Here is a 24,477-nt window from a genome sequence, read left to right on the forward strand (position 1 = left end):
TATTTTTTTCTTCTTCTTTCTTTTCCTCATCTGTTCTCCTTACTTCGATCTCTCGTTTCTGTTCCTGACCAATAACACACCTCCGGGACACACAGAGTTTGCTGAATACAAACCACGCAAGCAGAAAAGCTCTGTGTGAAGCTTAGCAGGCCAGCCATTGTGGCCTCACCTCCTCCACTAGTTTGCATCAATTAGCACATGACTCCCAAGACTTTTGTGTGTGTGTGTGTGTGTGTGTGCCAGTGTGGGGGAGGGGAAATAAAAGGCTATTGTGCGCTGTCAAGAAAATGACAGAGATCAGAGATTTACTGTGTTGCCTAACTCAGTCTGTTAAACCCAGTCTATCAATGAGCGTTAGCATTGTTGCTATGGTTACTTACAGTTTAATTTCACCATAGGTTTCTACTACAGTCCTCTGATGAAATGTTCCCAAACTGCTAGATGTAATATTGCTTTTGTCTAATTTAACTGGCTCAACACTCCCACACCTCTATGCAGACCGCAGGAAAGGTAATTGGAGTCATTTCCAACACGATATGTGCAACTCTGCTGTTCAAACAACTGGTCTTTTAAATTATTCATAGCTTTAAAGGTAAGGTAAAAAATAAAAATCTAAAATGGAGCACTTGAAGCTGTTTTTGCCCGTTTGATAAATGGTAATGTAGCCTACTCTCATGATCCTTGCAATTTTTGGGTGATATCTTCATGGTTCAAAGTTGCTGTTGGACAAAAGCGTCTGCTAAATTAATGTATAATGAAAGTCTCCTCTACCTCCCTCAAGAGTTCAGCTGTGTTACTCTCACTCTATTCCCTCACAAGCAGACAAAGCAATGCCATGGATGAACTGTATGATAGTATCAGCGGCTTGGAGAATGCCCATGTTGAGGCAGCTCTCTGTTTCAACAGGGACTGGCTTTTTAACATACCTACTGGAGGCAAATGCACACGGGATCACTGCTATACAACCTTCCCCGCCTTGCCCTTTGAGAATGCAGATCCTATCTCCATTCTGCGCCTCCAAGCCGACAAAGGAAAAAGACTCAAACAGGTCAAACCAAGGCTACATATCTGTCCAGTGTCACACAGTTGGGATTGGCATGTAACACTGACCCCGTCATAGGTTACATACCAAAGTGCATTAATGGCCGCATTCCAAAAAAAGTGCATAGTTAGTGTACTGCAATATACCAGGGATCAAGTAATGTTGAAGTTGGGACTTGTCACCTCCCTCTGCAGCTGGGTCCTTGACTTCGTGATGAAAAGGTGTTGGATAGTGCGAACTGGCAGCCCCACCTCCTCCACACTGACCTCCTTACTGACAGAGAGTGACGTGGAGTCGGACTGTTGTTGAAAACCTAGTGAGTGGGTGTGATGACAAAAGCCGACATAAACAAGACCTATGATCGCAGGTTATAGGAAGCTGCAGGAGGCGACCTCGTCCCTACTGAGAGGGTCAGCAGATTTTAAGTAGCTTGGTGTGCAGTGCACATTACTGGCTGACCCGTTCACACAGAAATGTTGGTTTCAAACTATACCCACTTCTTCTTTCTCGGGACGCTGGAGAACTCTGGCTTGGACCGGGCTCTCCTCCCAAACTTTTAAAGACACACCATTGAGAGCATCCGATCGGTTGCATGTCTGGTTTGGCAGCGCTGTGCTCGCGACCGCAGCTCTCTCCAGAGACTGGTGAGAACAGCAGAGTTCACCAGTGGCAGAGAGTTCTCTGCCGCTGCGAACACACACCTCACACGTTGTTCGCGTGGAGGAACCTGCATGATGATCTTGCCCCTCACACCGTTTACACCTCCGCCATCTGGCTGACAGTATCAGTGTCAGGGCACAGATCTGCAGGCTGGGTGACACTTGCATATATACCCTCAGGTCTTACTGCTCCTTAAACATTTAAGACCTGACACTGAACACACTTTATACTAATCTGACTGCTGCTGCTACTTATTCACCATGTGCCTTCATGTCAACATACAACATGTGATTCAATGTTAATTTACCATGTGCTATTTGTGTCAGGTGTAATGTTTTACAAAATAAAAATATGTTCTGTGCAATACTAATACTTGTATTTACATTGCACACTCTGTTGCAGGGTTTATTAAGAACACCTAGCCAAAACTTGCACTGTCTAATATACAATTTCTGCAATAAGTGTGGAAAATTGGTGTTGATTTAACTGTGTGATCACTGTGGAGGTTGCAATTTGTGAGGCTGTTGGGTTGCATTGTGTTACGATGATTTTCTCCACTCCACATCTTTGTATAATGCAGTACAGCTCAAGAGTACCATGCCCTTCATCCTCCAAAAACATTCATAGTTGAATCAGCACATCTTTAACACTGTTTCAATAAAAACGGAGCATTATAACCTTTTATTGAGGGGGGTTTATTGTACGACCTTTTGTCAGATGTACCTAATAAACTGCCTACTGGGTGTACATGCATGTTTGGATATTCACACTTGGTGCTCTTCTGTTCCTTTCTACATTTCGTTCGTTTTAATTTTCCTATTATTATATTCTTATACCTTTCTGCTCTTATGTCTATTTCCTCATAGAGAAAGATAAATGAGTCTGACCGATATGATCTGATCACTGATGTATTTATATTGCTAAAAGGCCTATATGGTGGTTGATAACAAGTGGTGTTGGAGGTCAAAGAAGGTAAAAGGTAGACTATTACCACAAATGTTCCTAATGATAACATATAAAGCTTGAAAGCAACACATTTACCCCATGGCCAGTGATTAATTTACAGTGAAGTAGAGAGAGAATGAAACAATGAAAAACACTGCTCCTTAAGTGCTTATATAATAAAAAACGGGTTCAGAATTTTGAGCACTCCAATGATCCACTGCATTTCATTTCTGTTCCATCCAACACTTTGCTGCGATGTGCTGCTTCAATTTTTCAGGGGGGAACACATTCACACAGAGGTTTTTTTTTCCGTCCAAGTAGTTGGGACATGGGCCGATGAGCTTCTTGCTGCCTGCCACTGGACCGAACACACACTCTGTTGGCCCAAATAAATCATTCTTTCATCACTGTGCTATGTGTGTGTGTGTGTGTGTGTGTGTGTACGAGTGTGTATGTCTGTCTATGAGTAGTCCAGTACTGTAGGCTCTCTGTGTGGCACTGACAGACACAAACCAGCTGCCTGCATTCCTCTCTCTCTCTGTGCTGACTTCTTAAGGTTGATCTCCCCTCCCCCCATTCAGGCCAGTCTCTCACATACTTCTATAAAGCTATATATACACACGCACACACACACACACACACACGCACGCACGCACGCACGCAGGCACGCACGCACATGAGGCAACAAGGTAAGAGACAGCTCAATGAAGTAAGTAAGTATAAGTAATGTATGGAAAACATTTTTCTCACACATTTTTTCAGTTGGTTTCAAACTTTGTTATTCAACATTCACCACCGACCATCATCTGATCTCACGTAGCCCCGAGTTAGAGCCCAAAAGATCCAAGTGATCATTGCAAATTTCCAGCCTCACACTCTTACTTGCATTCGATGAGAAAGTACAGCCGGCTCTTAATAGCACAGTAAACAGTTGAAGAGTAACTGCACACGGCTTAGTGGTTTTACAGTGACGTAGTAAGGACTGGACCCAACACAAATCCTGTAAATGTTTTTTCATAATTACTTTTCAGCGAAGTATCTGCGCCACACCTGCAGACTTTTTCATATAAAGCCACACTTGTTACTTCACAAGATAAAAACCCCCCCATAACTTTATATTATTTAAAACCGTGTTGTGATGAACCCCTTGGCTACCAGGACACCAACTCACTACTGTAGTTGATTTGATTTTTCATGTTGTGATTTTGATTTTGTAACACGTGAGTAAAAAAGAAAAGAAAAAAAAAAGATCAATTGTCATGTAAACTGCATGTTATCAATGGATGGATATGTGTAGATAAGAGATGATTAAGTTTAATTGTTGTCTCGTGTAGGGCTTACAAAAGTAGGCATAACTTCAAAATCATTGTATTAAAAAAACATGGGTTACACCAATAAAAAACACCAGCAGAGTGCATTAAACTTAAGATCGCTCCTCAAAAACACTTACCATGCTGGTTAGACCAACTTGGTCAGCCAACATGTCCTCTAAGCCGTCCTCAAATTTGACAACCTCCTCAGACCAAACTAAAAGGGCCGTGTTTTTCCACCTCGGCGCCACATCTAAATAGTTGTTCAGTATTGGGTTTCACATGGTAGCTCAAATACTTTGCATGGCGGTCACACTTCTTGCTCTCCTCGAACTGAGCAAGCACAGTCCAAACCATCAAAATCTTTTTTTGTTGTGTTTATTTCACCTCGGTCTACTGTAAATCTAGTTGTTGTTTGTGTAACTTTTCTCCCCCCCCCCTCTTTCCTCTCCAGCAGATGTCCAGCTGCAGCAGACCGCAGTCCAAACAGTGACTGACTGTCTGGAAACCTGCTGGACTGCCCGCATGCGCTTGACCACAGCAGACACGGTCCACAAACATACTCTCACACACAAACAAACAGCCACAGTTAACTGTGATGAAGTGTGTCCATTTGACCTGGTGTGCCTACCAACTGCTGCGTTTTACACCACAGACAGGAACGAGGAGTGTGTGAGTGAATGAGTCTGTCTGTGTGTGTGTGTGTGTCTGTGTGTGTGTGTGTCTGTGTATACTGGTGAAACAGCATTCATACCATAGACAGATATGATCAGTTTGGTGACTACATTTATGACAGACTCAAATCACCATCACTCATCCTTCAAATCAGCAGTTTATTAGTGGTATTCAACCAAAACTTTGGCTCCTAAACCGGTTGGTTTTTTTTGCTACAGTTAAGCTTTTAGATTTTCTCAAACCTATACATTTTAAAATGTACCTGAACTTTTTGTGCACAGACCTCCCAGCTGAAGCCTTGTGAACTGTTGCTTGTGTTATGGTAAACAGTGTCGTGCAATGAGATGATTGCACTGTAAATATTGACACTTTTGAGGAGGATTGCATTACAAGACAATGAATATTACTGATATTCCAATGTCTGTGCACATCAAATTATGGTAAACGTGTGTCATTTTGATTTGGAATTTGAATGTCCAGTTTGCTCAAAAGCTTTAATTAGGTCAACAAAAGTGTGTGTAAACACTCGCTGATGCAAACACGGTTGGTGAATGTGAAAGGGAAACCTGCGCTTCATCTGTCCATTCACTCTAACATCGTGTGAACGGTGACACTGATTAGATGAATACTCTCCTGGGAAATCACTGTATACTAACAACATTCTCAGTCAATAACTTAAATAGCTGGAGTCTGACCATCAGGTCTGTCCCAGGCTCAACCCAATTTATTTATCCCTCAGACTAATGACTGAGGCCTCTGAAGCTTGCAGGAACAGCCTTAGTATTTTTGTCTTTTGGCATATATTTCAATGTAATCATATTGCCTTTTCTTATCATACATTACAACAGAGGTCACAGATTTGACCTCCACAGCAACTGTGTTTTCTCTGAAAAACTCCAGGCCCTGATGAGGTCTGGTCATTTAGCATCCTGGAAAAGTTTGACGACATCGAGTATGTAGTGGACTGACCCTCTCCTCTTTTGCTCATCAATACAATCTGCTCTTCAGTGCTGGGTGTAATGATGGTGAGGTCAGTGTGGATTGATTGTATTTGAAAACATGATTGGCTGAGACGCGACGCCTGTTTCAAGGCGCCCTGCATTCTGTCAGGGGGTCTTGCGAATGGAGGGGGGCGCCTGGAAACCTGTGGGATCTGCACGGAGTGCAGAGAGCGAGCCTCTGGACCTCCAACTGCAAAGAGTCAGGTCGAAAAACTGTGGAAATCGAGGCCTGGAAGAAAACGGGAATAAAAGTGTGGTTTTCACCGGATTGGAGAAGAGCGTGGACTCCACGATAAGTATTGGGACAGTTGCTGACGATTCTCGTCGCTTTTCAGTTTTCATTTTTGAAGTCGCCCTTCTTGGATCAACGTTTTTCTTTCCCTCCCCCCTCCTCTTCCTCCTCAACTATGGCGGCGGCCAGGTCCAACACTGGCTCCGTTTTGCTGCGGATCATGTGGCTGGTGTGCGGGCTGTACTTCTCACCCACCTCGGCTCAACATGACGACAGTGAGAGTGTGATATCCGCATCAAGACATGGGTTTTGCCAACCCATCTCTATCCCGCTGTGCACTGACATCGTTTACAACCACACCATTATGCCGAACCTCCTGGGCCACACGACTCAGGAGGACGCCCTACTTGCGGTGCACCAGTTCTACCCGCTGGTGAAGGTCCAGTGCTCCGCGGATCTCAAGTTCTTCCTCTGCTCCATGTACGCGCCGGTGTGCACTGTGCTGGAGCATGCCATCCCCCCGTGTCGGTCCCTGTGCAAAAGTGCCCGGCAGGGATGTGTAGCCTTGATGAAGAAACTAAACATCCAGTGGCCTAAGCTGCTCCGCTGCTCCACTTTCCCCGTCGATGGACTCTGCGTCCACCAACCCGCCACCCCGGCCTCCTCGTCGCCTCCCTATGCACCCAATCCAGTGGCCCCAACTCCCAACCCCCAGACCAAACCCAAGTTGAGAGAGCTCAACTTCGAAGATGCACATTAAAATAGTGTCGATGGGGAAAATGCTTAAAACTAAACAGACTTAAACACAGAAGACATCGCATGCTGCAGTGTGTGGTTACTTTGTTATTTCATTTCACCTTATTAAGTATTTGAATTGCTGAAAAGTATGAAATGTGGAAAGTTATTCAGAGGCCTGAAAATAAGGGACTGTGTTTATGCACCCTATATGTGAATCCCAGTAACGAATGTATTGTGGCTATAAATAAAGAAAATCCTCCTGCTGTTGGGGTTTACATCCTTATTTTAATTTCCATAATGCAATAAAAGAAAGTTCATAAGTTTGTTGTGTGATGTATTACATATAGGTGGTGTACATATGCGGAACTAGGCTGATTGTGTTTTAAGCCTAGCCTGGCATAACCAGACAAAAACTCAAATGCGTATTAGTCTGGGACCTCTCGGATCATTTTCTATTTCGATTTACCAAGGGCTGCAGACGAATCATGTGACATCTGCTGAGACCCCCATGTCACAGTATAAACCCCGTCCATTATCAGCTACTCGTTGTGATTGGACCAGCAATTTTTTTTTTGTGCCGGAGGAAATCACTTCCTGACGGAGGGGATCCAGACAGTATTTTGGCAGAGCAAATTTAAATGAGTTTAAATGAGCTCCCACAATTCTTCTGTGTCCCTGAAAGCCCATAAAAAAAGACAAATTATGTTGTGCGAATTAAGCGAATGCATGACGACATTGAGTCTGTAGTGGACTGACCTCCTACTCTTTTGCTCATCGATACAATCTGCTTTTCAGTGCTGGTTGTAATGATGGTGAGGTCAGTGTGGATTGATTGAAACCTAGTTGAGTAGATAGATGGAAAAAGTACTGTTACAAATTAGGTTAGCCTGCTGTGACTTGCCAGTAAGGATTTATCTGAGTTCAGCTGAGTAAATTATTAAAAAAAAAAAATTCAATAGGAAATTCAATTTTTTTCCCTTTGTTTTATATCTTGGATTTTAGTTTTGGCATAGGAGGGTAACTTCTCCTTAACGTCCTCCACCTCAGCTGGATTTAAGATGGATTACAGACCCGTAGATCATCATTTCATTGGCACTTTTCCTTGTCTTTTGTGTGGGAAATGTACTATATCTGTGGCGTTGCAGTTTGTTATCATAGCTTAAAATGAAAAGTGACATGGCAGGGGCTGTTTATAATGTATCTGTGAGTGTAAGTATGAATCAGCATACAATTTATGTTCAGGGTGTAGCCCATTCCTGGGACAGGATCCAGCCTCTTCAACAACATGGTTGTCTGGATTGCAAAGTGCTAAAACACTGAATGTAGAATGCAGAAAAAATACATAAAAAATGCAACGAAAAAGGATATAAAACTTTTGGAGGATACAAAATAGAAATAAACAGTGAGTATTCAGGATGTAGGCAGAAGGTTGATAATAAGTAGTTAAGATTCACCAAGAGCCAGTGGAGAACAGAAGACTTTTTAACCTGGTTTTGAAGCGAGGCTCAGTTCGGACTGGGAATGTTAAGTAGACTACAACAAGTTGACCCGAGTGGATTCAAAAAGTAGAAGACAACCACAAATGTACTTTGCTCCCCAATACCAGGTGAGCAGTGACAATTTAAACTCTATGACAAATGAATGTTTTTGCAAAGACCTGAGAATCAGTCTTATGTGTTCAGTTTTATTTCTTTTTCTTTTTTTAAAAGATTTTGTGCATAATTTTGCCCATTGCAAGCATGTAAAGGTTAAGATTCAGGAAATGAGCGTGTCATGTTGATATGCGCAGTGACTGACTGTGAGACAAAGTAGTCCCTGTCCTGGAGGATGGTCTGACAAAAAGTCCAACCCACTTTTCCAGTTTTTTTAGTAGTACTATGGTCAGCTGTGTCACTGACAGCACAAATAGATCCTTGAGGACAAGGAATGGCATTTGACCTCCCGTTTTCTAGATGAATATCTTTCTGTGCCTGTTCAGAAATCAATGCTGCTCTACTGGCCTATTTGAGCCCAGCTTGCCTACTTTTTATAGGCCAGTTTACAGCAGGGAACTCTACCAAACTTTTCCTTTAGTTTCAGCTTCTCTTCCTTCTCTGTCCCCCCCCCCCCCTCTTTGACCTTCTCTCTTCTTCCTGTCCCTTCCCCCACACTAACCTACCCCCACCCTCTTTATCCCACTCAGGGTAGAAACACACCAAATGCAGCAAGACCACCAGGAACCGCCTACAACCCCCACATTCTGTGGCCTGTGCAAATTGCCACTGCTTTGACTGCTGTTGCTCTTTATTCCCACGATTATACAGATCAATTCCAGGAGCTGCGTCCGTATTGTTTGCGTCGAGAGCCTTTAAGCAGTAAATAGTAAACAGGTACTTGCTGTAATCGTGTGGGTAAGACCCTGGAATCCATTAGCGTTTCATGACATTTTAGTCACGGTTTGCTCAAGTGTGTTTTACCTTTCCTGTACAAAGTGAGTGACTGTGTGTGTAGAAACTCTGTGAGAAGATAGAGAGAGCCCAACTTCCAAAATGCACATTAAAATAGATGGGGAAAAAGCTTAAAACTAAACAGACCTAAACACAGAAGACATCACATGCTGCAGTGTGTGGTTACTTGTGGAGAAGATGAAACATGATAGAATGGGAAAGAAAAATGGTATAATGAAAAATGTGATCTAATCTGCTGCCCAATACAATTGGACTGGCATTAGAAATTGGACTGGCATTAGAAGCGTGATAACCAGACTGAATTGTCATTTCATTTAACCTTATTAAGTATTTGAATTGCTGAAAAAGTATGACATGTGGTCAGTTATTCAAAAGGCCTGGAAATAGGGGGCTGTTTTTATGCACTTTATATAATGTAATTCCCGGTGTTTCTCCAAACTGACATATTGTGGCTGTAAAGAAAAAAAATAAAGAAAATCCTCCAGCCATTGGGGTTGACATCCTTATTTGAGTCCTCATAAATGCAATAAAAAAGAAAGTTAATGTACTTGTTTCGAATCTATTAAAAATAGGTGGCCTAAAATACGCGTACGCTGATTGCGTCGAAAGCCCAGACAGGAAAAAATAACGATGTTAGTAAACCTCCTGGTGTAATGTAATTACTGTAACATATTTCCCTTCCCGATGAGCAGCGGAGGCCAATCGAGAGCGAGTCCTGCAGGAAAACAAACGCCACGATTGGTTGAGACGCGTCGCCGGTTTCAAGGCGCCCCGCGTTCTGTCCGGTGGGGGGTGGGGGGGCGTTGCGAACGGAGGGGAGGGGGGGCGCCTGGAAACCGGTGGAATCTGCGCGGAGTGCGCGGAGCGAGCCTCTGGACTTCCAACCGCTCAGCATGTGAACCGACGCGCCGCACGGAGTCAAGTCGAAGGAAAACGGTGGAAAACAGGAGCCTCTCGGTGTTTCAAACGCCTTTGCCAAAGCGTCGACGTCCGAGTGCCGAAGGCGCCGGCAAATTCGGCTTCGCCTTAATGCCGGGGAAACGGAACTAAAAGTGCGGATTTTGTCGCCGGATCGGAGGAGAGAGAGCGGACTGCTCGGAGTCACTTACAAAGACCCATCAAGAAGTCATGACTCGACGAACGTTTCGCTCGGATTTATCGTCGTGAAGTTCGAGTAAAAGTCGACCGCGGCCGTTCCAAGTCGATCCAACGGGACTCCGCGATACCTATTGGGACAGTCGCCGGCGATTTTCGACGCTTTTCGGTCGTTTTTGAAGTCGCCCTAGTTGGGTCAAAGTTTTTCTTTCCCTCCCCCTCCTCCTCCTCCTCCTCAACTATGGCGGCGGCCAGGTCCACCACTGGCTCCGCTTTGCTGCGGATCATGTGGCTGCTGTGCGGGCTGTACGTCTCGCCCACGTCGGCCCAGCATTACAACAGCGAGAGTGGAATATCCGTCCCGGAACACGGGTTCTGCCAACCCATCTCTATCCCGCTGTGCACCGACATCGCCTACAACCAGACCATCATGCCGAACCTCCTGGGCCACACGAACCAGGAGGACGCCGGCCTCGAGGTGCACCAGTTCTACCCGCTGGTGAAGGTCCAGTGCTCCGCCGACCTCAAGTTCTTCCTGTGCTCCATGTACGCGCCGGTGTGCACTGTGCTGGAGCAGGCCATCCCGCCGTGTCGCTCCCTGTGTGAGCGCGCGCGGCAGGGATGCGAAGCCCTGATGAACAAATTCGGCTTCCAGTGGCCGGAGCGGCTCCGCTGCGAGGCGTTCCCCGTGCACGGCGCCGGGGAGATCTGCGTCGGCCAGAACACGTCCGAACCCGGCAGCCCGGCCTCCTCGTCGTCCCCCTACGCGCCCGAGCCGATGACCCTGCCCCCGAACATGGGCCGACCGAACCAACGCCCGGCCCAGCACAGCCCGTACCACCAGTTCTCCTGCCCCCTGCAGCTGGAGGTGCCCCCGTACCTGGGCTACCGCTTCATGGGGGTCAAAGACTGCGGGGCCCCCTGTGAGCCCAACAAGCCGACCGGGATCATGTATTTCCGGGAGGACGAGGTGAAATTCGGCCGACTGTGGGTCGGAATCTGGTCCATCCTGTGCTGCGTGAGCACCCTGTTCACAGTGCTCACCTACCTGGTGGACATGAGGCGCTTCCGGTACCCCGAGAGGCCCATCATCTTCCTGTCCGGCTGCTACTTCATGGTGGCGGTGGCCTACGCCGCCGGCTTTTTCCTGGAGGACAAAGTCGTCTGCGTGGACAAATTCAAGGACGACGGCTACAGGACGGTGGCCCAGGGGACCAAGAAGGAGGGCTGCACCATCCTCTTCATGGTGCTGTACTTCTTCGGCATGGCCAGCTCCATCTGGTGGGTGATTCTGTCCCTGACGTGGTTCCTCTCCGCCGGGATGAAGTGGGGCCACGAGGCGATCGAAGCCAACTCGCAGTACTTCCACCTGGCCGCGTGGGCCGTGCCCGCCATCAAGACCATCACCATCCTCGCCATGGGCCAGGTGGACGGCGACGCGCTGACCGGCGTGTGCTTCGTGGGCATCTTCAACGTGGACGCGCTGCGCGGCTTCGTGCTGGCGCCGCTCTTCGTCTACCTGTTCATCGGCACGTCCTTCCTGCTCGCCGGCTTCGTGTCGCTGTTCCGCATCCGCACCATCATGAAGCACGACGGCACCAAGACCGAGAAGCTGGAGAAGCTGATGGTGCGCATCGGCGTGTTCAGCGTGCTGTACACGGTGCCGGCCACCATCGTGATCGCCTGCTACTTCTACGAGCAGGCCTTCCGGGAGCACTGGGAGCGCACCTGGCACATGCAGACGTGCAAGCGCTTCGCCGTGCCCTGTCCGGGCCACAACTTCGCCCCCATGACGCCGGACTTCACCGTGTTCATGATCAAGTACCTGATGACCATGATCGTCGGGATCACCTCGGGCTTCTGGGTTTGGTCCGGGAAGACCCTTCAGTCCTGGCGGAGGTTCTACAAGCGGCTTAGCAACGGTAACCACGGGGAGACGACGGTGTGATGCTGGAGGATGGAGACGCACGAAGTCCGGGATCTAACAACCACGAGAAATGGCAAATGCTATTTTGGACACGCTTATCTTTTAGTAATCGGATTTTTGTGTTATGGGCCCTGGCACCGGTTCGGGTTGTTGGGACACAACCAAACTCTGATTGGTATTCGCTCGAAGTTGGATGAATTTGTCAGTATATTTCTCTTTTGTTCACTTTTTGTTGTTGTCGTCGTCGTCGTCATCAGACAGGCCACACTCCTGGCTTTTGCATCTGTTGGATTACAACGCTGGTGTGAGTGGCCACACCACGCCGGTCCCTGAACTGTAAATGCCAGACTGTTGAAGTTTAATTTTAATATGAAATCCTCTACTTATTATTTGCTTATATCCTTAATATCACAAGTTGAATGTACTTCCTGTCGACTCTGGTGACTTTCTCAGCAGAACAGAAAAAGGACTAAAGGGTCGTGCGGTGTGTTGGGACCAGTACAGCAGCCACCCGCTCTCTGACTGGGACCACACCGTGTACATTTTCCAGTTAGTCAACTCTGCCCTCAGCCGAAGACCGAAAAATACTTTAATACTGTTAAACATTGCAGGGTACAATCCTTTCCGTTTTTTAACCCCGAGGAACGATGCACCAGCTCTGCCGTCATGTGCCAGGTGACTGCCCAGAAATCGAACCCCCCCCCCGCCCTTTTTTTTCATTTTTAACTTTTTATTTTTAATTTTTCAGACTGAATATTTTGCTCCTGCGTTGAATGTTCACTCTGAAGGTGAATGAAGTTATGTATTGGTTTGCACAGCTATCCTTAAGGCTACTAGTGTTACAAATGACTGATCCACCACAGGATGACCTTAATCTAAAGAGAACACACACACACACACACACACACACACACACACACCGGGCTTCCACTCTCTGTAATGGAGACACAACAGCCCATTGTTTGTCTCCGTGTGTGGTCTCTCAACAGTTGGATCTCCCATCAAAAAGACTTTTTTAAGCCTCTAAGACATCCAAAGCACCGTTCAAGGATCCAGTTCTGATCCAGCCGGCGTGGAAATGGTTGCTCAGGATTTTTTTTTTTCATTTTTTGTCCCGGATAAAGATGACTGTTCACATTCACACCTGTGTTGTAGCCCACTGTTACTGAATCTACCTTATTTTTATGAATAATTTCACTCACAAGTGTTAAATGGTTTTCTCACAACAGACTGAACGTTTTAGTTTTTTTTAATGAATCATTATTTTTAGTGTCTACCTTACACAAGCCTTCTAAGCACAGAGGGCATTTGTTTTCTCTCCATCTAGAAACCAGACATATGCGTATGGATATTTTTTTATCTGGAGAGACTGCAGTGGAGAAGGACTGTAGAAGAGGTCGAGTTCATACGACATAATTACAGCTCAATTGTTTATTGGTGAAACCTCAATTAGTTAATCAGCTCATTCCAACGTATTTAGTAACGGTACTGGAAAGCTTTCAATAGAACAGCAGGAAATCTGACAACTAAATGCTCTTACCATTAAAATAGCTCAACCCCCCCCAAAAAAGAGGTCATTCATTCATTTTCTGTAACTGGAGTAGCTTTTGAAATGTCAATGGAAACTCCAGTCTTTTTAATTCAAGTGAGGAGAAGGGGGGAAGAAAAGGAACCCGGTGTTAAATGCAGCACACAAAGCCATTTGAACTGAGTCCGAGAAAACACAATCAATTTCTCTCACAGAGAAACCATGTTTGGAAACCTGAGCAGAAAAAAAAAAGTTTTTATCTTGAGGCTGTCGGCTACGTGGCAGGATATGATTTCCAGAAGCTTTTGTTTCTTGATGTTTGGCATGTTTTTTTTCCTACTTTCTACATACGTCTCACGATGATGTGGAAGGAAAGACCCCGCAGCATTGACGGAAACCTCGCGGCAGTTTGACCTTGTAGACCTGCTGCGTCCCATTATCCACACATTACTAACACTAGAAAACACACACACACACACACTATGTAACAATCACCGCAGTATCCTGTCATAAAGCAGTCTGTACACAAGGAATGTCACATTTCCCATGTGAATGTACTTACATACCTCAAACCCCTGGTTCGAATTAGCGTGTAGGATTGAGCTCTCCACAGGAATCCACCTCTCCTCCATCGTGCTCCTACCTAAGAGAAGGCGAGCCCACTGTGTGAGCTGAGATCTGCCAGTGTCGACGACACCAGACTGACCTGTTTTGTGTCTACCAAGTTTTCAGAAGGAATATGAGTGTGTTTGTGTGTCATTTTTTTATCCGAACATATGCAACCTACCAAGTAAACACAGACTGTTTTTGTAAAGGCATATTGTATTTATGGGGATACTCATTTTTGTCTTTTTTTTTTTTTTTACTTGTTTTTTATCGAGGTAAGCCTGTTGTTGTACATGTACAGTTTGAATAAAAGCGATACGGTTTGTAATGTGTTGTCGGCAAATGTGTGGTTGTTTGTCGTTGATGAAGTGCAGCAGTGCACAAGCGAATGGGGCTCACCTGCAAGTCACAGTTAAGGGTTTAAAGAGTTTTCTGACCACCTCAGCTGGGCCGGGTCTTCATAACTTCCACAAACCACCCTAAACATTACAAGGAACGTCAACGGAAATACTTCTCATGCGTGGTCAGGACACATGTTTGTTGGGGCATTAGCAGTGACATAGGGGGATATTGTGAGGCAGTGAAGCAGGGATTTTGGTCAATGAGTCAACCCACACGATTCCCGGCAATCCCAGAAATGTAATCTGTGAAAAAAAATCATACCTTGTTCGGTGTTGTTGTTCTACACGCAACACCGTGCAACAGCAAACCTGCCAGAGCAGGGTTACTGAGGGGAAACATGACTACAGTAGATATTCACATTGATGCCACTGTTTCACCTGAGAAGCAGTGCCTCTGTCATAGCAACACAACTTTCTGTGGACAGCTCCTAAAGTTGGTCTCTTTTGACAAAACACCCCTGTAATGGCCGAACATAATCGATAGCTTTGTGATCCAGCAGCGCCCTCTACAGACAGACACGTGCTAGTGTGCAAATGAAAAAAAGAGGAGACATCTCTGTTGATGTTGGCCAGGGGGAAAAGAACTGGACTGAGGAACACAACTTTCATACTTTCTTAAAAAGCCATGTTTAAAGACGAAGATAAAATAGCAGCACCTCTTTAAAACTGTGAAAGGGGGTTGAACAAAAAGTTCGACTTTACAAATAAGACCAGTGTTTGTAGAAGGCAGAAAAACCCTTAACGTTGTAAATACTACTTAGCATTTACGCTAATTAACAATGTTCATCTTATCTACTCCCTAATAGACCTTATGAATACTTCACCTTCACTTATGATCCAGCTTTGTATAATAAAAATGCAACAGCACCTTCAGCTGGTGTAGATAAGTACAGCAGTGACAATCTCCCGCATCAGCCGTTTCACATCTTCTCACCAAGCAAACAGCTTATTGGATGATGGACACTGCAAGAAGATGAAATCACATCTCTTCCACTTTGCGTTTAGAGAAATGTCACATTTTTGTGTTTGTTTTGTTTTTTAAATATAAATGTTCCTGAGCTTGACCTCTGTGCTACATACACTTCATGCAGTAGTCTGCTGCTGGACTGATAACATTTACTTTATATTAATCACTCTGTTACATAAACTTTATATTACAGTGTCCTCCATCGTTTTTAAAAAATTGTATGAGACAGAGGGACATTTTTTTGTGGTGAAATAGGTAACTGAAGTGGGCACTCCAAATTTGTTCTGAAAACTTTTCATACGATCAAAATCTCATAATGTTTATGAAAGACGGACGTGACAGTAGCCAATGATGAAACTCACTTAAAACAACAGAAGTTCAAAGCTGTAATCAAAACACTCTGACACAATTGATTGTGTGAGAAATAATATCCTGGTATGGCCTTTTACACACCCGCTTTCACTGACTACAGAACTAGCAGAGATTTTTGTCCCTCTGCTTATGAACCAAGAGTACAAACGGATTTCTTGTCATTCGGAACAAGATTAAGAAACGTGCGAACAGAAGCTGGAGAAATTTGTGCACACCGTGTTTATATGTCTATGGGATGTTGTGTGAAGGGTAAAGACAACAGAGTGAAGAGAGGCAGTGCTGCATTTGTAGGGGTTTGAACACATGGAAGAAAAGCTGACCTCTGGTGGCCACAACTGCAAATACACTTTGGTCTGTGAATCGGTTGGTAAACTGACCTGCTCTGACTTTATATCAGATCAGATGAACTTCATGTGATTGAGTCATATTTTTTTCTTTGTTCTATGATTCGATAAGTTGACCTGGTCAAGAAGATTTAATCAAGCCACAGAAAATCATTGCAGATTTTCTCAAATTTGAGGAATGTTTCTTGACTGACTATCTTTCGTGTGTGCGTGCGTGCGTGCGTGCGTGCGTGTGTGTGTGTAAACAGATTACTTCAACTGCAAACAGTGTGGAGTATGGTATTATCGTATTCAAAGCATTTTTGTCCCACTACTTTAGTAGAGATTCACAAATATCACAGGTGAAAGTCCATGTTTCTGATTATTAAGACATAAAGCTCTTCGATGTTTTTTCTTTCTCTCCTTTTCCCCCTCTTTGATAAGATCTGGATCTTCAGACTGTTATAAAAGCTTGCAAGAGGCCTGATGATGTTATCAGTGTCTTTGACAGTGATAGGTGATATGTTCTTCTCGGGAACGTTGAACTATACATTTGAACATATTTGCCTGGGGAGATAACTGTCTCTGTACAATATTCTGGCTGCTGCTTTGTTATGATATTCTGTCCAGCTCTTATTTTATTATTTGAAAGTAAATACATCTGCTTGTTGACAGTTGCCTGAAGGTGTTTCAGACACTGAAAAGCTGAATAGCTGAGAATTGAGCTTTGGGGTTACTCTGAGAAAGTACACATTTAAATCATTTTCTTTTCCTATTTAAATTTCTTAAGTAGATTTGCAGGTTTTTTAAAAGGTTTCTAGGATGATACTGTCATTCAAGCATTGTAGTTTTGATTGGAAAATATTTTTTGTTTTATTCAGCAGATGCTAGAGAATTTAAGATAAGAAGATAAGTGTGTGTGTCATCATCCTGTTGATCAGACCTAAACTGAATTGTCCCTTCACATACTCAAATTTGGATTTGCGGAATACAGGATGTGATGGGCCTTGGGCAGAATTGAGAAAGTATTAGATGTTAGAAAGTTGGATGTAAAAGGATGTTGTCAACGGTCAAAAATGCAGAGGGATTTAAGTTGTGTCGGTTAATGTGAAAAGGCCAAATGCCTCCTCAGCTGCCCGAGGAGTTCTGAAATAAAGATCAACATTTTCACAGGAAAGAAAATTGACATGACATTCATTAAAGTCTCAGACTTGGAGTGTGTCCTAGACCACCAGGCCTCCGGGATGTCCCGGGAGAGCTTCATTTTGGAACAGGGTTCAAATTACTACGGTCTAAAACAGTGTGCAAAAAACGACCGCACAGGGTTCTTTTACTGCACCTTTACTGCTGTATGGGGAGGTTTTGGTTCACCCATGTCCTAGCAGAGAGAACTCTGTACTGTATGTTTCATTCTTCCCTCTTTTAAATCGGTTTCAGTCAGTATGTAGGCAGTAGAAGTTGGAGCCGAGGCCTACTGGAAACTGTTACACAGAGAAGAAAAAAACGGCAAATAAGAGCTGATCACAAAAAAGGTGAAAGGAAAGAAAAAGATCAAGCGGTTGAGGAGGCGGTGAAAGTGGTAGGAAATGAGCAAAAGACAGATGAAAAGGAATGCAACAAATAGGAAGAAATAATCAAAACACTTCTATCAGTGAGAGAGGAAAACAGACATCATTTTTCTCCCCAGTTTTTAGTGGCCTGTACTGAGCTGAGCTCCAACCTCATCCGTATGTAGTAGACATTTAGGATGAATGACTTTGAACCAGGCACTTATTGACAATTTTTTGTGTTTTGCACAGTATAGTTGGTAGTGTATTGACTGCAAATCATTGCCCTGATATATGGACTAATGGGTTGCATTGCTATAACCCCTCACAGACGACCCATCACATAACGACACCTTGTAACGAAGCAAAGATTTTATTTAGGGCTACAGTCTTTGACCCTCACAGACTGTTGAGTGTCTTTTAAACTACATGTCCCTTGTTTGAAAAAGACTTGGAATAGTTCTCAAGCCCAAGTCTGAATACCGTGATGATACAAAAACTTTTTTTTTTCTATAAATCTTGGAAATCTCCATTCAGAACCATGGCTGACAATGTAAAACTGTTTTCACAGGCTGAGTTGTGCACGTGACTAAATCCAATGCATAATCGTTGAAGTGCTTAAACTCAGGACTTCAGAAAATTAACTCAATTACCTTATAGTTGGGTCATCTATAGAAGTTCCGTGACCGTGGAGAGCGAAGGTTCGTTTTTCACTGGATTTATCATCTGTAAAGGTTAAAGAAAAAAAATGAGCTGGGGTGCCCCTCACATAAATGTGGGGACATTTTGTGGGAGCCCTATATCCAAAATGGCTGCTGTCAGCCAAGCTGGAAATTAACTTTTGAATGGTTTTGCCCACAGTGCTGCATAATACATGGTTTCTGAGACTATTTGGGTCAAGAAATTCATAAATGATGTAGATTTATTGATTTGACCTATTTTTGACCTTCAAATCAAGATGGCCGCCAATTTTTGGCTCTTTAAATGTCAATTTTTCAAAATCGTCATAGAGCCTTAATATTAGGCTCAAATGAAAGCTCTGCTCATACTGAGTTCAGTTATGGACAGTAAAATTACAACATACACATAAGTCATCAGATGTCTGGGGTGGAACTAATGAAAGCAGGGAGACAGAGAAGATTCTTTAGCTTGGAGTTGTTTTTATTAACATAACATTAAATTTTTTTTAATTATTTATTCATTGAATTAGCTAAACAGACTCTCCATCTGAATCTGTTGAATCTCCACACTGACTCCTCTCATCATCACTGCTACTCTCATCTGAGCAGTCATGCTACTCTCATCTGAGAGTCATTAAAACTTCATGTTTTAATTCCAGACTCTCGCCCACTCGTCCCAGGAGCTCTCTTGCCTCAGAATTGATCTTCACCTTCTCCAACACCTTCTTCTTCCCATGCCCATAGAACCCTGAGGTGTGGTCACTGCCAGTGATCACATGGAGAGGTATGACGATATCTGCAACCTCTTCCGAGAGCATGGCACGGCAGTTGATTAACGCATGCTTGCGATCAATCAGCAGATCACCTCTGACTTGCTGCGAGACGGGGGGGGAGCCGCCAGATCAGCCCCATGTCCACAAGGCTAATGGGGTCTCTTGGTTTTTCACTTACTGGGTCTAGCTTGAAGAGTTCTAACAACTCGCTCTTCACAGTCTTGCGCAGTGACTCGTCTACATTGTAGAGTGAAAGGCACCCTTGAGTCACTCTCCTCTCAAGGGCTGACTCAAGTTGGATCATTCCTGATCCCTCTGCAAGGTCCACTAGGGCTGCCAGCCCCGATCTCTGCATATGGGCAACCTTCACATGAGCACCAGATGGTGTACAGATAATTTCTCCAGCGAAAATTTTGCCTCTTATTCCTGTGGATGGTTGCGGTGAGAGGCTCGATCTTTGCTAACACTCGCTCTTGCAGGAAGGTTTCAACCTGAGCTTGGCCATCTGGAAGTGCAGTCTTTAGGTCATGCACTAACTCTGGTGAGGCGACCAGGCCAGACTGTAGCGACCTCAGTATAGGTGAAGAGATGTCAAAGGGCTCAGCTTCAAAATCCTTCATGCATGCCAGCAGGTCCTGAACAGCCTGCTCATCCTCCTTCATCCTTGCTGGCTGACATTCAACATGCTTCCTATGGCGGCGCTGGCACTTGAGGCTCTGCTTCACAGTAGACTTCACCCTTGAAACATTGTTTGCGTTTCGTGTTGTTGAGAACAGTTGCTTCTCATTCTGTAGAAGCTGAATCCATCCTTGCTTTAGCTTCAATTCAGATTCATAGTTGTTTCTATCCAAAGGTCGAGTGGCTGACAGGAGTCAGGTAGCCCTGTCATTGACTGGGTGAAGTGAATGTTGAAGAATGCCATTTTCTCATCAACCACAAACCTTGATATTTTTACCTTTGATATGACTTCTTCGAAGCCTACTTGTATTTTTACTGTCCATAACTGAACTCAGTATGAGCAGAGCTTTCATTTACCTTTCATAACCTTTATAAATGACAAATCCAGTGAGAAATGAACCTTCGCTCTCCACGGACACGGAACTTCTATAGATGACCCAACTATTATAGCAATTTTCCATTTCAAGATGTAGAAACAACCAAAAAAAAATGAAAAATGTATTATGAAATATCATACGGGCTATTTGGCCTACTCATTTGGATTTCGTCATGAACGAATTACAGACATGGGTTGCAAAACTCAACTTGATAGCACGATGCATACAGGTTGCGCTGTAAGACACCATTCTCTCCAGTGTCAAGTGTTTATGTGGAATACAACCGCCTCACTCGTGAAAGTTTCACTTGGGTAAACAGTGGCCCGAGACATTTCCCCATGGGACGGCCTCAGTCTCTGTCCATACATGTGAGATTACTGTGTTTATTGATGTGATAACAAGCTGATGTAACTCTCATCAGTCTTGATGTAATGTCATAGAAACACAAAGTAAACACGATGATTAAGCCTCAGGGTCATTAGTCCACTCTACCTTTGTATCCCCAGGACATCAATTTGGTGTTGCTGTCATGCCCTGAGGCGAGTGGTCTCCATGCAGATGACACTGTGCACAAACTCCCTTTGCACCGAGAGAAGGTCACTGACGTTTGACCCTGGATGACAACGGCCCAGGCAAACAGGTTTAGCATTGAATATCAGATACATTTAGACATTCGAAACACTTCCCTTCTAACCTTTTTGGTTAAAAAAGGCCCAACATTCTTCTATATGTACAGTTAACTGCTTTGGTGAATTGAAGCACCCAGAAGTTTGTTCACCACCAACGTATTATACCATCTGTGAGAAAAAACATATATTGAGTATTAGTAAAATACTAACAAAGTCAAAACAACAACAAGCAAAATGAATATTTTGGGGACTGTCATACCAGCATTTATGACAGTAAAATACAGAAATAGTAAAACACTCATTGGATACATTGAGTCTTAGTTAAGGTCAGCTTCAGTGAACTCTGACATCACACAAGTTTTTGTGACAGTGCTGATCATCGGGGACCTGAGAAATCCAAATAGTCCATAATGGAGGAATTTTACTCTCCAATGTTATTTTGAATGCATATTCTATCCGTTCTGCGAGGGTGAAGGTATTCACCGTGACACCTTCCAGCACCAACTCAGGACATAACCAGTGAATTGTCCTGTGCAATTGTCTAGTGACATTATGCACTTTTTGATAAACAAACTGTCTATTTGGCACATCTTTACACAGGAAGTGCACTTCATGCCACGTCATACATGTCAGGGGCTTGTTATTTCCTGATGCACGTTGCTCTTTCATGGGTCCCATTTCGCATTGCTCCCAGGATTCAGCAGCTGACCCCTCAGGCATTCTCGAATCTAGATCAGCCACGAGTTTACAGCTACTGCAAGCTTTGCTCTGCTGATCAGACCTGTCCAACAGCTGCCAATCAGAAACACTACAGCAATCAGAGGTGGATCTCTCAAACTTGATTGGCTTAAACAGGCCACATGGTTTTGGTCACCCAGTTCACTGAACACCTGATCATCTACACCACAGCCCTTGAGAGAGAGAGAACGAGAGTAGCGACATCTCCGTTCAATTTGTCAATCAATTTATTGTCTCTTCTGCCTATCACTAATAACTCTCCTTTCACAGTCCTCCGTACAGTGTACAAATCTATCTCATTGTGATGAAATGAACGGAAACTTTGTTATCCCATGCATGTTTTTGCACCCCCGCATTGGCTTCACTTTCTGGGCCCGTTGACTACGTCCATTTTAATATACAATCTCTGGCTGTACACTTGGTGTACACAGGCTATGACGCCAAGACTGAGATGTGCTGCTGGGTTGGCAATGGCCATGAATGGATAACTGAACAGGCCTACTGGGCCCAAAAGGTCAGGGCCCCTTAGGTTTCACCTGCAAAATGTCCCTGAAAGAGACCCGTACCAACCTCAAAGATGTACAAAATGTCCCCAATAGATACAAAATGGCTACAAAGAGACAAGGGAGGCGAGACAAAAGCCATGGAGGGACTGTATCCGTTCCCCCGGAAGTAAGAGCCTTTCAAAAGATCGTCCCATATCTAAGATGAACAACTCTTTGGTAAATCATCCGTAAACCAAATTGGCGTTGTGCCACAATGTTTATAGAGTTTCAGCTGGTTTTCCAAACTTCCAGGACAGAAAAGCAACTCCTGTCAATGAAGAATTAAGAAAGACATGAATATGTATAAAACACAATAATGATTGGTGTGTTTCTGTGTGTGCGTATGTGTGCGTGCTTGTGTGTGTGTTGAGTGTGTGTGTGTGACAAACTCTAGAGATCATGTATGTATTCCAAGAGCTGATTGGAGTTTGTCAGTTCAGGAAAGAATAAAAGGAGTCACATTATTTGCAGGACAAGAGGTGAATTATTCCGACCGTCGTGTTTCGTCGTGTTCAACCTGCCATGGACAAGAGAGTGATAGAATATCCAGTGATGTCAATCTGAAAAATTGGTAAACGATGATCAATGCAACTACTTTGAGTTCATTTTCCTTATTGGGACTGAATGACTTAACAACAAAGCAGAGAGTCATTGTTTTCTCTTTTACCTTGTTGTGCTATTGTGCGATTTTTCTAGTGAATGGCGCTCTTATTTTTATTATCCTATTGGACGAAAAACTTCATGAACCCATGTACATCTTCCTGTGTAATCTGTGCATCAATAGTCTTTATGGGACAACAGGCTTTTACCCCAAATTCCTTTATGATCTATTGACGGACTCTCATGTCATATCTTATATTGGTTGCCTGTTGCAGATCTTTGTTATATACTCCTATGTAGCAACTGATTTTTCTATTTTAGCTCTTATGGCCTATGACCGATATGTGGCCATATGCCGACCACTGGAATATCACGCTGTTATGACTAAACACAGGATCGTTTTGTTGCAGTGTTTGTCCAGGCTTGTTCCATTGTTCTGTCATGTTGTTATATTGGTAATGACCTCTAGACTCAAATTATGTGGCTTGCACATAGAAAAGATTTATTGTGAGAACTGGTCGATCCTTAAACTTTCCTGCGATTCGATCACAACAAATAACATTATGGGATTTATTTTTATATCTTTCTATTTTGGGCATGACCTCTTCATCATGTTCTCTTATGCGTATTTGGTAAAATCAGCTATAAACTCCAGAGAGGGCAGGAGAAAGTTCATGCAGACCTGTGTGCCACATTTATTATGCTTGATAAATGTCTCAGCTGCTCTGCTCTTTGACCTCATGTACGCCAGATATGGATCAGCGTCTGTGCCGCAGACTGTAAAGAACTTCATGGCCGTATATTTTCTGATCCTTCCACCTCTATTCAACCCTATTATTTATGGATTTAAATTGACCAAAGTGCGCAACAGTTTGTTGAGTTTGTGTGCATACACTAAACAGGGATTAGGTTGATTCAGGAAGAAATTCTTATATTCAATTCCCACATTAAGAGGTAAGAGTTAACCGTTAACAGAGGTCAGACATTTAGCCTTTCTTTCAAAGCACAGGAGTATAAACACAACTACACAAACCCCCTATTCTATCTGTGCTTCCAAATTAGGTTGACTTTTTGGGCACATTAATATCTGTAGATATGCCGACTAAAGCAAAGTCCTTATGCACGAACTTGAAGAACTGAAGAGGCTAACATATTCATACACACTGTACTCTGAGTTGTTAATTTCACTTGAATATTTTCATATCCAGTTTGCATTGACTCCGTTGCACAAATGTTCCTTAAATGTCATGGCCATTTTTTGAGGATATATTTTTTGATTTATGACCTTGTTGTTCACCCCAATTGACTATTTGAGTAAAGTAAAGTACTGTATAAATAGCAATAAAACAATTCCTATAAATTGGTGTTTCGTAGTTATTATAATGGAATAAAATCCAGTTATCAGTTACTCTTGTTGTAATTTTGTGTTGTAACGGAAAAGGCAAACTTTGGAAACTGTCTGGACCGAATTTTCCTGATATTTTCCAGAGTTCCTGTATGAAAAATGCATTGAGTCTCGAGAAGACTGGGGAGAAACACATCAGGGCGGGGAAGACAATCACAGAAGTGGGAACTGTGGCACCCCAGCATCTCTGCTGGGACGGAAACACCCTCCTCACCATGGTCAGAGGCCCGTCCCAC

At 43.8% G+C, this 24,477-nt stretch overlaps 3 protein-coding genes across 3 annotated transcripts; all 3 read left to right on the forward strand.

Annotated features, from left to right (window-relative positions):
* The first annotated feature begins 5,743 nt into the window (after nt 1-5,743).
* Nucleotides 5,744-6,926, forward strand: LOC118282636 (frizzled-7). The gene has a single exon (XM_035603905.2). It carries the CDS (start codon nt 6,041-6,043, stop codon nt 6,623-6,625), a length of 585 nt encoding a protein of 194 aa, XP_035459798.2. The 5' UTR covers nt 5,744-6,040; the 3' UTR covers nt 6,626-6,926.
* Nucleotides 6,927-9,880: 2,954 nt separating this feature from the next.
* On the forward strand, nt 9,881-14,534 carry LOC118282635 (frizzled-7-A-like). The gene has a single exon (XM_035603904.2). The coding sequence runs from the start codon at nt 10,387-10,389 to the stop codon at nt 12,091-12,093; it is 1,707 nt and encodes a 568-aa protein (XP_035459797.1). The 5' UTR covers nt 9,881-10,386; the 3' UTR covers nt 12,094-14,534.
* Nucleotides 14,535-22,814: 8,280 nt separating this feature from the next.
* On the forward strand, nt 22,815-23,750 carry LOC118282631 (putative gustatory receptor clone PTE03). The gene has a single exon (XM_035603898.2). The coding sequence runs from the start codon at nt 22,815-22,817 to the stop codon at nt 23,748-23,750; it is 936 nt and encodes a 311-aa protein (XP_035459791.2).
* Nucleotides 23,751-24,477: the final 727 nt, after the last annotated feature.

This window comes from Scophthalmus maximus, chromosome 14 (assembly GCF_022379125.1).
Source record: "Scophthalmus maximus strain ysfricsl-2021 chromosome 14, ASM2237912v1, whole genome shotgun sequence".
In the NCBI taxonomy this organism is placed as follows: domain Eukaryota; kingdom Metazoa; phylum Chordata; class Actinopteri; order Pleuronectiformes; family Scophthalmidae; genus Scophthalmus; species Scophthalmus maximus.

Bases quoted from the DNA above. Each gene is read 5' to 3' on its own strand.
- LOC118282636 (XM_035603905.2), top strand. From the start codon at position 6,041: ATGGCGGCGGCCAGGTCCAACACTGGCTCCGTTTTGCTGCGGATCATG.
- LOC118282635 (XM_035603904.2), top strand. From the start codon at position 10,387: ATGGCGGCGGCCAGGTCCACCACTGGCTCCGCTTTGCTGCGGATCATG.
- LOC118282631 (XM_035603898.2), top strand. From the start codon at position 22,815: ATGATCAATGCAACTACTTTGAGTTCATTTTCCTTATTGGGACTGAAT.